Genomic DNA, 14,936 nt, shown 5'->3' with positions numbered 1-14,936 from the left:
ATATTTCGAATAGTATATAGTTAGGTACCTACATGTGTATATGTACATGCTTGTAAACTATGTACATACATATATCAATGTTTGTACTCATAGCATCACTAAATTTGTTGAATTGAGAAAATTGAATTTTAATGCGATTTTTCTTTACGTCGAAATTCTGCTTATGAATGCAATGTTATTACTTTTTGTGTATTTTTTCTTTCAAATATATTTCTTTGTTTTTTTTGTTGCCAAGGCAGGTAAAAACGATATTTGAGTAGGAGACAATAAATAAGTGTTTGAAATAGAGTGTGGGCCGGGTATTTAATATGACACCTACTTACAAAGTAGTCTCCTTGTCACATTAACACTTCAGATTGGCTGGACCGATTTAGTTCGTTTTCCTATTTTAAGATTTTAAGTGAATAGCTTTCCAGGAGGCGGTTGAATTGAATTAATGCAAAATTAATCTTACGTATGTTTTTGCTAAGTACCAAGTATCAAGTAAAAGCTGCCTTTGCATTCTATGTCAATATTTATAAAATAAAATGCTCCACGATTTCCATGATTCCCATTGTCATAACGGGTGATTTTTTTGAGGTTAGGATTTTCATGCATTAGTATTTGACAGATCACGTGGGATTTCAGACATGGTGTCAAAGAGAAAGATGCTCAGTATGCTTTGANAAGCCAGCAACTATTCCAGCTTTGGAAGACAACATTTCCGAAGAAATTCGGGCTATTCCGGCCGAAATGCTCGAAAAAGTTGCCCAAAATTGGACTTTCCGAATGGACCACCTAAGACGCAGCCGCGGTCAACATTTAAATGAAATTATCTTCAAAAAGTAAATGTCATGGACCAATCTAACGTTTCAAATAAAGAACCGAAGAGATTTTGCAAATTTTATGCGTTTTTTTTAAAAAAAAAGTTATCAAGCTCTTAAAAAAAAATAATGAAAATAATAAAATGAAAAATATGAATTTAAAGGCAAAAAAGCTCTAGACTTCCGTAGCCGAGTAGGTAGAGATGTCGGCTATAAATTTTGTGTGTCGCAGGTTCAAAAAAAAAAATTGTAAATACAAAATTTATAAGTTTCATGTGAAATTTTAATTTGTAAACGCTCGTCAATAGCATTTTCAATCTTGATAGTTTATCAAGAAAAGAGCATTTGATTGCTGTGCTGGAATTCCAATTCCTGATAAATAATAAAAAAGTGGCATATGCACAGAATCACAGAATCCGCGTGTATCAATATTTATCTTGAAATCATTTTCGTGAAATATTTATGCATACAGCACCGTAGGTTCACAAAAGAGCTTTTTCAGAAAAAGGAAAAAACGTCATTCATATTTGTAGGGCATATTTGGTTCGGTGAGACCAATTTTAATTGAATAAATAATTGAAAAATACGACAAAGAGGATGCGATAAAGTGTGCTAAAGACACATGCGTTTTTCTTTAACGCGTATTATTCATCAAAGGAGCTTCTGAGGGCATGTAATACCGTAAATTTCGGTATGGTTTTATAAGAGACCCAGATTATTAATTATATCATGATTTAATCTTGGGTCGTACATTGCGGATCTGTACACAATTTTTCTGGATCTGTTCATTTTCCTGTGTATGACTTTTTTTTGAAAATATAGCTTACTAATAACTGAAAAACCTATAAAGGAAGATTTCAAACTTTGTAGAACATTTACAAAAATGCGATGAATTTTGACAAATATTGATCAAAATTTTAAAATGTTTAATCAAATCTTAAAGTGTGTTTGCCCTGTTCAACTTTGCATTCAACATTTGCGTTCAACTCAGCGCAGGGTTGCACGAAAAAAAAGTTGAATGGCTAAAAATATCAAAATATGAAAAAATATCAAAATATTCGCCATAAAAAGGTGTTTGCATTGTTCAACTTTGCATTCAACTTTTGGTTGAATGGCCTTTCAACTAATCGCTTTCAATAAAGTTGGTCGCCAGCCAACATTTAGCCATTCAACTTTTTTTTTCTTGCAACCCTGCGTTGAGTTGAACGCAATTGTTGAACGCAAAGTTGAATAATGCAAACTCTGCTTTAGTTTAACAAAGCGCAAGCTCGAAGTAGCTTGGAGTTACCGTTGATTTGTGGCAATTTTTTGTTCGCGCATTTCCTTCCCTTCAAAGTATGTTCGAAAATTTTTTGTATAGTGCAAATGGCCAACACCTTCCACAAAAAAATTTACCAAATTTGCACTTTGTTTTACTAGAATTGAATAGGCTACAAAACTGCGTACTCAGAAAGTTTATAAAAATATATTTAAAAAGCTCCTAATTTTGATAAAACTTTTTTTTATTGATTTAAATGGTTTTTGGTATATAACGAGCTCCACTTTCATAAAAAAATAATAAACATTAAATAATCAAAAGGGGAATTGCAAAGAAATGCCATTTCAATTTTCATCATTGGATCAACATCTTATATTTTCTTATAATTTCACAAAATTTAAGTTAGAATCGTTTCATTAAAAAAAAAACTTAACAACAATTTATAAAAACCTCAAAAAAATTGTTGATAAGAATGATGACAGCAATATAGCGGGGGTACCAGTTTGACAGAATAAAACATAACCAAAAGCCCATAGAAAATAAGGATGATGGCTATGTTTGTGGCTCCCCTATATTATATGTTCTTTGTGATAACGAAAGTGCTAACACGTTTGTATGAAACATTTTTTTTTTTTTGAGCCAGAGTACAGGAAGATTCTTGTTAAATTAATAAATAAAACACTGAAAATCGGTACCTAATCGGTACAAATATGAAAAAGCGGAACACTTGCACGTCCCGACTTTTAAAAAATATTCGGCCGGACAAGTTTCTAAAAATCGGTACTGTCCCGCCAAAGCTTAAACAGCTTAAAAGCTGTTGTTTTTTTAATTTCATTTCATATTAAAATTTGAATTTTACGTTTCATAAAAAGGAAATTATCTTGATCTTGTAGAAAACCGGTATACATAAACAGATACGGAGTGCAGTGTTATCAGTGGGATATATTTTTTAAGTCTTCAAGGAATTTCATTTTGGAATTTATATTAGAAGTCTTTTCATAATAATTATGAGTAAGAAAAAATTTTGTATGTCTTTAGATTCTTCCCGACATACTCCCAAGCTGGTCCCGAGAAAGTTCTCGCCTGAGCCCGAACTATCTCCGAGCTGGTTCTGAGCTAGCCCCTAACTAATCCCAAAAATTTTTCTCGCCCATAAATAATATTAAAAAACCTGTATAAAATAAGCTTCAAAATAAAAGTATTTGAATACTTACATATATACCCCTAACTTTGTATCGATATTTAAAATTTTTCATAAAACTCACATTTTTATGTCACATATGTAGATATATATTAATAGCTAAACTAATATTCCTCTCATATTATTCTTATCTCATTTAAATGCTACGGATAATTTAACAATATTGCATTGTTGCAACACAAATAACTGCAATAAAAAACCAAATTAAATAAACTCTCGCACAAAAACCCATAACGTCACTTTCGCTGCTCTAACTGCTGCGAAAATTCCCACAAACACAATTAAAATGCATAAAAATGTTATACAATACCTTTTTCCACGCTACGTTAATCCAACTTAAACAAAAAAAAAAAAAAAAAAAAAAAAAAAATGTTTCCTTTTTTGCCTACCTAAATAAAAAACATGCAACAAATAAAACAAATTCAAAATTATGCTAACAAAAAAATAAAATTAAATGCAAATGATAAACTTTTGGCACGCACATTGGTTGACAACGTCAACTGCAAAACCAAACGAACAAACAAAAAATGAACGAAATAAAACTCCTGCAACAGGCAACGTTTTTGTAATTGCGGCAATTATACTCGAGCGAAACCTACAGAATGTGGCTAATTATTTGGTGGTATCGCTGGCGCTGGCTGATTTATTGGTGGCGTGTCTGGTGATGCCGCTCGGCGCGGTTTACGAGGTAAGTGTGGCGAAAAGTTCCCATTAATTGTTATCACCTAGTAACTAGCAAAAAAACAAAAAGAAAAAAAAAAATAAATCAAAAGCAAACAAGTTTTAAAAAAAAAAACGCATACTCGTAGTAAAAAACGGAAAAGTTTTGAATAAAAAATATTACAGTATGCACTTTATTGTCAACTAATTTGTTGCATGAGCGAGATAGGTAATTCATGCGGAATTCTGTTTTTTTGGTTCGTAGTTTAAAACATTTTCAAATAAAAAATGTAACAAATGCTTACAAAACAATTCGTTTTGCTATGCACCGCCCCCTTCCCGCGGCGATAGAGGCTAAGTTTGCCACTTTGCATTTTGATATAAACGGGAAATGTGCGTTATTTTTTTTTTGTTTAATTTTGTATTAATGTTTGCAATTTTTCTTTTCACATAGATAAGCGAGGGTTGGATACTTGGCCCGGAGCTGTGCGACATTTGGACATCGTGCGATGTGCTCTGCTGTACGGCGTCCATATTGCATCTGGTGGCGATAGCAGCTGACAGGTGAGTTGTTTTGTCAATTTTTGTTTACATAAATTTGTCTTAAAGGATAACAGTATGCAATGAAAAATTTATTCTCTGATGAGAATCTTGAAAATAAATACTTATTGGTCATTTCCACGCGAAGTGCTGTTTTGCAGGCTCCCCGTTTTAGATTTTTTATGGTGGTAAAAACGAAAAAATAAAAACAGCATTATACGACGAATTTTTGCCCGCAATGAAAACTCCTTAAAACATTAATAGCAACTTTCTCCTGAAATACTGTTTAACAAATTCCCAGAGCGTCACTTTTATGTATGAAATTTTTTGGTGTATAAGGACGAAATACTTATTCAGAGTCCTTTTAAAATTGTCCTTGCAAATTTCCAGAATTAATTTTTTGAAAAAGTTTAGGTAAAGATTAATATAAAATAAATATAATTAATTTGGTATCAAACGGCTCGGAAAGGTCCTTTCCAATTTTCCAATTCGTGCTGCCGTTTTACCCAGCCATACTAGTTTCGCGAAGTACACAATTCAGACATCGCTACATAGAACCAACATGTTTTTATGCTGTCGAAAGCGTCCCAATTACATCCAATCTATAATCCAGGCTGAATTTCTTAACTATTGGAATTCGGATTAAGATTAAGTTATGCCCAAATGTTGTTGTTTTCCACAGCCCCGAATTTTCGAGTCTTGCTTCTGAGTACATCGGGATTTGTTTTAGGCAACGATCAATGGAGATCATATTGATATTTAAGAAAAATTCAGTGGTTCTGAAGGGCAGAATTTCAGTGCCTCAATTATCCCCGTACATGCCGCTCTTTGTATGCTAATTAATCTACTAATATTGTGTTATCCGCTTAAGGCTTGCCACCCTACTAAGTTGCGCCCTAATACGCCATAGATTAAGTGCTCTACAAACCATTTCTTGTCTTCCCCTACCAGGCTTTGGAATAAGCACTACTTGTATCCAACTCCCGCGGGACGTAGTTCATACTAATACGAATCCTAAAGAGAGTTTTAAGTAGCGGTACTACTTATTTACTTTTTTAATTGCTGATATACGTATAAGGCTTGAGTTAATAAAATTAGTATAAATAATCGCATCTGGTTACGATTACTATGGAATTAGCCCATTGTAAAATATTTCGAAATAATAATGCAAATATTTACTAGGAATTGGCTAGAAATTTATAACAGTTGGTCATCAATATTTAAACACTGCGGTAAATTATTTGTTTTGTTGTCCGTTCATTTGTTTTTAATTTACGGATTTATTTCTTTATTATTTTATTAATTTCTGAGAGGCTATGGAAGCCAAAGAGTTCAATCATATATCTTTCTATTCGCTATTCAAATTTGTAGCGATTTGGTGTATTCGTATTAAATTTGTGGATAATATCTAACAAAATTAAAGCTAAGGTCAAACGGAAAATCCACTTTTCATACCTAAATAATAATGATATTTTAGCAATATTAATTAAATTTATGTATCTCCATCTCTCCACATTTATTTGTGCACTTAATATGAAAAATAATTAAATTACATTTGTGAAGTTGGACATTTTGTTTTTTTATGAGCAATAAATACTTAACTACTAAATTATGTATACATGTGTTTAACTATTTAATATGCATGTACATATTTACAAACATAACTATTTATGTACCTACTATGTGCATTGCTACTCTAATCTACTACCAATTCGAGCACATGGCGTAAACGACACTGTGCCGTCCCAATTTGCCAAACTACTTCGAATCAAAGTCGATTACGAGTCGTTCTCGTGTGCAGCCTGCCGGTTAACTCGACAGAAGATGACGACGACTGTTCGCCGGCTATCAAAACTCGAAATCGGACAATAAATTTTCCAAAAAATGCTAACACTACTTATACTGGATTTAAATTGTTGAAAATTAAATAGAATGGTGGGTAAAAATTTGGAAACATTTTTTTTCACACATGTGTCAATATCCAGCTGAGCCGTTTATTTTTAAAGTGGCATAAGTCACATTTTCAAAAAAAATCGAATTAATGATAACACCAATTCGAATTTAACGGTATCTGTTAATTAAAAAAAATGCATTGAAGTGTTGAGAACTATGAGCGGTATAGCGAAAATAAGGGACCAAACATAACAGTTATTGATGAAAACTATCATGGAAAAATTCAAAATGACCACTCATACATAAATTTTTTATTTATCCATCGATTGTCTTCATTAGTACCTTGATTTTTTTGTAACATAACAGGCTTTAACACAGATGAAATAAATTTACACAGAATTCGTTATTTTCTTAATATTTTCCCCGCCGAGTTTTGAATTTTTTTTCATTTTTTCATTAAAAAATAATAAAATCTGAATAGTGATGTTTGTAAGCTTTCATTTGCCATATTTTGTATTAAGACTGTTCAATTGTTCCGGCAGATATACATATATGATAACGTTGAATAGTGATGTTTGTAAGCTTTCATTTGCCATATTTTGTATTAAGACTGTTCAATTGTTCCGGCAGATATACATATATGATAACGTTGAACCACTTTTTTATTTGAATAACTGTAAATTTAAAACATCTCAAAAATTTATCTAAAAAAGAAAAAAATTTGGAATTCTACCTGGGGATTGGATAGTGGCATCCGGTGTCATTCAACTCACGAAAGTCTTTCAAAAGGAAAGGAAAGTTTATCATAAGATAATTTTCAATTCTGGAAATGCCGGATTTTTTATTTTTTTTTTGATCCCATAACATCTAAAAATTCAATTGGAAACAATAAAAAGTTATCAAAAAAAGAAGAGAATAAAATGTAGATACCTCAAAATAAAATACGAAAAAAAACACATTTTTATTAAAAAAAAGTATCTTAAAATTTATAGAAATTTAAGTTAAAAAGACAAAAAAAAAATATAAATGAACAAGTTTTAACAATAAACTATAAATCCAGGCTTCAAACGTTGTGCAATATTTAAAAGGCATTCAACAAGTTTTTCCAAAAATCTTTAAAAGATTTTGAATATGCAAATTTTTTAGCACACTCAATTTTAATACAATAAAGTGGAAGTTTTGAGTAATTCTGCATTTTCTTACATGCAAATTATTTTCGACGAGTTTTTTAATAATAAAAATTATTTAATTTATTTAAATTATTTTCTTATTAGAAATATTTATGTCTAGGAAAACATTCGCTCTACTTTAGAAGATGTAAAAAATGTAGTTTATTTGATAGCACCTCAGTGTGCGTCGTTTCGAGTTCACCAAACCGAGCTCGATTCGAACTCATCCTCATTGTATGGCAAACTGGGATATCATTGCCAGCTTAGCTGTGGATGTTTTTTGTACAAAATTTAATTTACCTCTCCTGCATACTATACGCTGTAGTGCGTTCATTTATAGTTTCTAATAGCCAGCTGGTCGACATTGTTGGCGCCGCGGTTGGCTACAACGCGGCATGGCAGCAACAGCGTGTAGCCGTAATAACATTTTTGGGAAAACAAAATTCGAGTACATTCAAATGTTAGCTTTACGTTAGGCAAACAAAGCGTCTACTAGTGGAAATTAAAATTCTTGCTTATTTTTCATTTTTACAATTTTCCGCTATCGCACAAAATACGCTTATGGGTAATTTCAAAGTCAAAGTCACTCACCTGTGCTATTGGCGAGATAAATAATATAAGACAAAAAACAAAAAAACAAAAGCAAAGCAAAACAAAAGAAAACGGGCCAAACAAAATATTCGTATGGATGTAAAATGGATGTGAGTAATGCGCAAAGCGTATGAGAATGAAAATAAAACCATCACTAGTTAGCCTCGCGCGCGTTGACGAAATTCACACATCAAAAGGAATTTTCACCATTTGTAAGGTTTCTTTAAAGCTTAATCAACAAAGTCGAAGATAAAAAATCTGTCAATCATTAAATTTTATTTTATTTTATTTTTTTCCAATTAATATCAATTCATACTCGCAAGCGAGCGTACATACATACGTACATGCATGGAAACATTTGATTTGATATGCAAACACTCAATTGATGCCCGTATGTCAATGTGAAGCTTCGCTATGATTTATTGTTTTTCAGCGTTGATTTTCCAAAGCCAACAGTAAATTGGAATCAAAATGAATTTATTGATTGCAATCAGCAAATGGCTATGCCCACATAAATAAACATATAATTGCTATTCGCACCTCTGATAGACTAAAGCTATCTACTTTATAAATACGCATTTTGTAAATGTGTGTGTGTGTATTTGTGCTGGGCAGGGTGGTTGACTCGGTTTTTCCAAACCGTTTTATAATATCTTTAGGTGGCTTTTTCCTAATCTTGCCTTTCCGAATACCGAGTATACCGGATTTTTACAATCAAGTATTTATTTTTTTCAAAATTGCACTTGAACATTTTTATTAATTTTATATCTGAATGCTGGAAAGTTTTCTACTTTCTAAAGACAGGCTCAGGAAAAGGCCATACCAATGGGGTTTCGGCAACAGGGAGAAGGTTGTTAGATGAGTTGATGCGAGTGGGCATATAAAGAAGTGATTAGTGAGCCTGACGAAGCAACTCGAGTTTTTCGCCTGCGTTGGTGGAATTCAAGGGGTTAGAGTTGCCGAATGTGCTTATCGATACCCGATGAATGTACTGTCTATAATCGACTATATTTTTATAGTCGGCGTAGTTCAGCGAATGATGTAATCTCCTTGCCACGATAGTCGGTTCTACATGATCGAGTCTTTTCCGACAAAGGATTGTTGTTTTAGCGATCTAATCTTGTTAAGATCAGTGAACCCCATTTAGTGTGAATTTTTTTATTAATTTTGTACTGCTATATGTACTTGTAATCCAAAATACTACTTCGAACTTATTTTGTTTTTGATTGTTGTTGCTTCCGACAGGGTTTGTGTACGATGTGTCTATTTTGGAACGAGCACAAGGAACTACGGAAAGTCGTGCAAAATACAACTTATTTTACCTTATTGATTGAAGTCTGATGAGGAGATGTGGTGACCTACGAAATAGTAACTATAGCTGCTACCTACAGTGGGGAGCAGTGATGAGTACATGGTGTTATTCGCTAAATATTTGCAAGGTTTTCAAAGTTAAATATATTTGTTATTTTTTCACTAAAATAAAATTTAAAATTGATACCATGTGTTTATGAAAAAAGAACAAAAAAGCTTTGTATTTCAAAATCTTGCTAATATTTAACAAAACTAATCATGTACTCATCACTACTCCCCACTGTATGTGTTAATTATTGTTGTTCTTCCACACCATTTTTGATCAAAACCGGCCTCAAGTGCAATAAAGTTGTTGAATATTATTGATTACCAAATTATAGCTTTATCTATTTTTCGCGATGAAATTGTAATTTTAGTCATGATTTACTACAATGTTACTATAGTAAAAATATATGTAAACAAAACTGGTTTCTTCAGTTTTTTTCTAAATTTAAAATGGGCACCCGGTTTTTAAAAGTGCTCCTCTTCCACTAACTGGAAAATCGGGTTTCGAAAAAGGCAATTAATCGAACACCCTAGTGTTTGGCAAGCATTTATTATTTATCGTAAATTAAGGTAATTTATATATTCCTTAATATGATTTGACATTGATGTTGTAAAGCAAAAAAGTATATCGTCACATGAAATGCAAAATAACGTAACTTATAAAAAATTAAAAATTCACTTTTTGATTGCTATGATGGATTTCATCGAATTAAAACTCCCCACATCGTTTTATGAAAAAAAAAAATAGGTGCGACTTTTTCCATTTCAGTGACAATGTTGTTACGTTATTTTGCATTTCAGGTGACGATATACAGTTCTGTAGTTCACTTGCGAGTGAATTTCAATCAAATTCAATTTAAATCCGACTATCGTTATTTTTTTAACTCTCCATATTTTAAATTCCGAGTCAATTTGGATGTTCCAGGAAAAGAGGGAGTTTTAGTGGACCCACTCTGACGCATTCGGTTTAAGGGCTCACTGAAGTCTGCATGAGATGCGACTGCAAGTCGGTGTCTGCCCTGGAGCAAGCGGCTCTCCACATTTGACCCGAGTGCTGGTTTGGCCTTCTGCTTGGGGTCCGCCACGTAAACAAAATGTCGATTGAAAATTATAAAAGAGAAGTAGCACTTGTTGGCAAGAGTTATTCTGCGTTGAATTTCGATGCTGACATTATTATAGGTGTTAATGTTGGTTGCCAATCAAACGAAATTCTGTACTTTCTCGAAATTATAACTCTCAACAGTGACGTAGAAGCCAAGGCGTGAATGCGCTGACTGTTTGTTTGATGACAGGAGTTACTTCGTCTAGTACTCGTTGATTACCATACCCAACAATCGGAAAAAGCAGAACAGGCTTCGCGAATCTTGTTACCGATGATGTCGATGAGCAATTGCACGCTCTTGTAGTAAATTGTTCCTGAGCGGTTCAGTTCTGCAGCTCTTATTATCTTCTCCAACATCAGATTAAAAAAAATCCCACAAAAGGGAGTCGCCCTGCTTGAAAGCCCGTTTCATACAAAACGGCACGGAGAGGTATTTCCCAATTCTGACGGAGCTGGTGGTATTGCTCAACATTATTTTATCAGACATAACGGCGTATACGTAACTCCTGTTAGTTCCGTCGAAAGCGGCTTTGAAGTCGACAAATAGGTGCAACGTCTGTTTACCAGTAGGTACGGTTGCAAGCAGGCCACTGTTCTGGAGCAAACGTCCAAGTAAGAAGAAGAAGAAGTTGTTCACTTTAAGAAAGGTCTTTATAAAATTTTATTTGTGTAGAACCGATCATCTTACTAAGCTGTACAAAGACAGAGTCAATATAAATCAATATAAATGAGCCCAAATGACAACCCATATTTTTACTCGATTTTAACACTGCACCTATTTCCATGGAAATTACTTAGAAAATGAAAGGTTACTGGACTTAATTCTTTATAATTCATATTCATATATGTTATCCGTTTGTAATGCAGTAAAGTAATTTACTATTAACTAAAAAATTTACTTCCTGTTATGCTGTCGTGGTGGCGTGGTTAAATTTATGCACCTTCGGGTGGCAGCATTCATGCAGTCTCTCATTAAAAACACTTTAATTCCTATCGCTCGGATTATTTAGAATCTATATGGGTATCTCATTAAATTCCTTCTAATATTAACTCTCTGGAATAGTACCGATGATTAACACTATAGAAATCCATACAGATTTTAGCCATCTAACACAACAACTGAAGCATTTGGAGTGAGTAGAAAGAGCAGGATAAATCTCAGAGGGAGCGTAAACCCACATGCGAAGCGGAAATGGTTTTTTAGGTGCTCTGATTTTCATTTGTTAACTGTATGGCGTGAGGCGCAAGTCCCATGGAGATTTAGTTTGATGAATATTACGTTTTTGTTTTTACTTAGTTTAAAGTAATATTACTATTTCTTCAAGGTGTTCACCGCATATTCGAGGGTTATTAATAGTAATAAGAAAGTTTAAAAATTATAAAAATGCGACCAGAATCGTGCTGCATTTATAAACTTCTACGAAATTTTTTATTTTTTTTTTTCAGATACTGGACCGTCACAAATATTGACTACAGCAATGTGCGCACACCTAGTAGGGTCTTCTGTATGATATTCTGCGTTTGGTTTACGGCGCTCATAATTTCCTTAGCACCACAATTCGGCTGGAAGGATCCAGAGTATATGCAGCGCATTGAAGAACAAAAATGCATGGTTTCGCAAGATGTGGCATATCAGGTAAGAGAACTCGCAAAATAAACAATTAATTTTAGCACAATTAATGGCATGCACCCATTTGTAATTGTACATTTTTATACTCACTGAAACATTGCTTTTTAATGCCATCATATTATGGTTTCTGTTATTTCTTGCAGATTTTCGCAACGTGTTGCACATTTTACGTGCCACTTTTGATAATTTTGGCGCTGTACTGGAAAATCTACAAAATTGCACGTAAACGCATTCAACGCCGCATCCAGCAGCGTCCACTCGCAATGCCGTCTAACAACAATCAGGTAAGTGCTGCTGAGCAACAGCCAACAGAACACCTTTGGCAATCAGCTACACACAGAATTTTGATTTTTTTTGCCACAGCTGTGCTGTTGCATGTCGCTTCTGGCAATCGATTGAGGCATCAATATGCAATCATTTTAGAGCTTTTAATGATGTTGCGAGTTTACAAAAGAATTTGCGTCTACCTATGTATGTATGTAGTATCTCTCTTGTGCATCAGCATTCGCCACAGGCATGCTTCGCAATTGAATTACGCACCAAATGGGGGCACGTGCATATGTACATACGTACTTACATACATACATATATGTGAAATGTAAGCGTGTGCATGTATGTAAATAAGTGTGTTGGTAGCAGTTGATAGCGCCTATAGCCATTTATCAGACGATTCATTCCCACTCCCACTGAGCGGCCACAATTGCTCGCCCGCTTCTGATGAAATCACCCGTGATCCAATCTCATTGACTCATTTTCAGCAAATTGAAAGCGTTCAACCATCGAAATGCACCGATTCTGTTTAAATTCAATGATTCGTTGGTGAAAGTGTGTGTGTGTGTGTGTGCAGTTGTGCGTGCGTGTATGAGGTGATGGGCGCACCCTGCGGTGAAAAGCCAAAACAGCCAGTAAATACTCCGGCAGATAAACTGATAGAAATCTACTTGTTCATTAACTGGCCAAACGAGGAAAAAAACGAATTAAATCCTCCTTATCAAACAAGCGGTCCTATTTGTACCAAGGCCTAACGGGCTGGGGGGTACCAGTTGAGTGGGATTGAGCTGTCATGTGAGGAGCTGGTTGGTGTCATGCGGGAAGAAACCAAATGTCGCATACTCATTAGGGATGCTGGGATCTTGGGAGAGTCTTCACAGGTTGCTGCTCCGTTACTGGGACAGAGTAGCGCGGGTCTCAATTGGCAGTTGGGGCTTCCTTTCTGTTTCAGGAGGTGATTGGGCTGCGATAACGGCATTTATGGGTCGGTAGTCGTGGTAGGGGGTGACCGAATCCCAATGAATGCCGTTGATTACTCGTCGGTAAGTCGTCGGGTCCAGTGGTTGGTCACTGTATATCTGGGACGCGTCCATGTATTTGAATAGATGGTCTCTGAATTTGACTTTTGAAACAGATGGAAACCCCTTTAAAAGTATTTTCATCGTCTGGTATTGTTAAACATATTTCAATTAACTGCTGAACTAAGTTAAATTTTATTTTTTAAACGGCAACCGTATTAAAAATTTGTTTCGAACCAACATTTCCATAAATATTTTTCATATGACATTGTTATATATATTTCAAGTAACTGATGAATTAAGTTGAAATTTATTTTTTAAACACGTGGCAACCCTCCTAAATATAGTTCTGAAATAAAGGATTTTAAACCCACCGTTTAGTATTTAATTTAATTTATTAAATAATTTTATTTTAACCTTTTAAACTTGGGCAACCATAAAACACATTAAAAATATTCTAAATTATCAAACTAAATATTACTTAAAACTCTTTCATTGGCATTCATTTTAGTTTCATTTTGCGCCTGCAGCATTCATTTTTATTTTCATAAAAATCAGACGGTAAATAAACATTTTATGGATATCTCGACGTTAGCGCCACCTAGCGGACTGATTACTCGGAAAATCATTTCTCATCGCACACCCAGTATACGTTTTTAATTTCATCAAAATCAAATCATAAATACTGATTCCAACATAAATATGGATTTTCTGAATAAGTTTTTTTTTCATCTAGAAGTCAATACTTCTGCAGATTCAAACTGGACTCTAGCGCCAGTTAGCATATAAATTATTCGAAAAATATTATTCAACACACTTGCAGTATAAGTTTTTAATTTCATCAAAATCGGAAGTTAAATACAAAATTTCAGAATATCTCGACTCACGCACCACCTAAATTAAAATCCGTTCATTAGTTTTCGAGCAAAGTTTTAACAAAGAAAACTTTGTTTTATTATGGAACAGTGTGATTGAAAGAATAACTAAATGTATGTGGTCAAATATTCTCCAAGTTATATTCGAGACACCCTTTATATATTGCTTTTTCAATATGTCAGCCATCTAAGTGCAAATATTTTCCAACGCTGAAGTGTGAAATTGCCTCTGACCCAATTACATATTTCTTTTTTATATTATCGTATGTAGATAGCAACATATGCCACCCATCACAAGTGTATATCGATGGCTGAGTGGAAGATCGACCTATCTCGGCAGCCAGTTCGAAAACGCTCTATCTCAAAAAACTTTTCAAGAACGCCCTATTTCAGAATTTAATTGAAAAACACCCTATCTCAAAATTCGATTCAAAAACGCCCTATCACACTTCAAAATGTATTGAAAATATGCTTATAAAGGGCGTTTTTGAATCGGCAGCTGAGATAGGGCGTTTTTGAAACGAATTCTGAAATAGGGCGTTCTTGAAAAGTTTTTTGAGATAGAGCGT

General features: G+C 33.9%; 1 protein-coding gene across 1 annotated transcript in view; it reads left to right on the top strand.

Moving 5' to 3' along the window:
* Positions 1-14,936, top strand: part of LOC108362096 (5-hydroxytryptamine receptor 2B-like) — a 40,194-nt gene that overhangs the window by 10,081 nt on the left and 15,177 nt on the right. Inside the window, exons 2-5 of the mRNA XM_017614950.1 lie at positions 3,817-3,950; positions 4,377-4,486; positions 12,020-12,209; positions 12,347-12,487. Coding sequence (XP_017470439.1) covers positions 3,817-3,950; positions 4,377-4,486; positions 12,020-12,209; positions 12,347-12,487 — 575 coding nt within the window. The remainder of the gene's footprint in view (positions 1-3,816; positions 3,951-4,376; positions 4,487-12,019; positions 12,210-12,346; positions 12,488-14,936) is intronic.

Source organism: Rhagoletis zephyria, unplaced genomic scaffold (genome assembly GCF_001687245.7).
Source record: "Rhagoletis zephyria isolate East Lansing unplaced genomic scaffold, Rhagoletis_zephyria_1.1 Rzeph_scaffold_00930, whole genome shotgun sequence".
Classification (NCBI taxonomy): domain Eukaryota; kingdom Metazoa; phylum Arthropoda; class Insecta; order Diptera; family Tephritidae; genus Rhagoletis; species Rhagoletis zephyria.
Note: the sequence above shows the minus strand (reverse complement) of the source record. Positions and strands in the feature narration are given on the sequence as shown.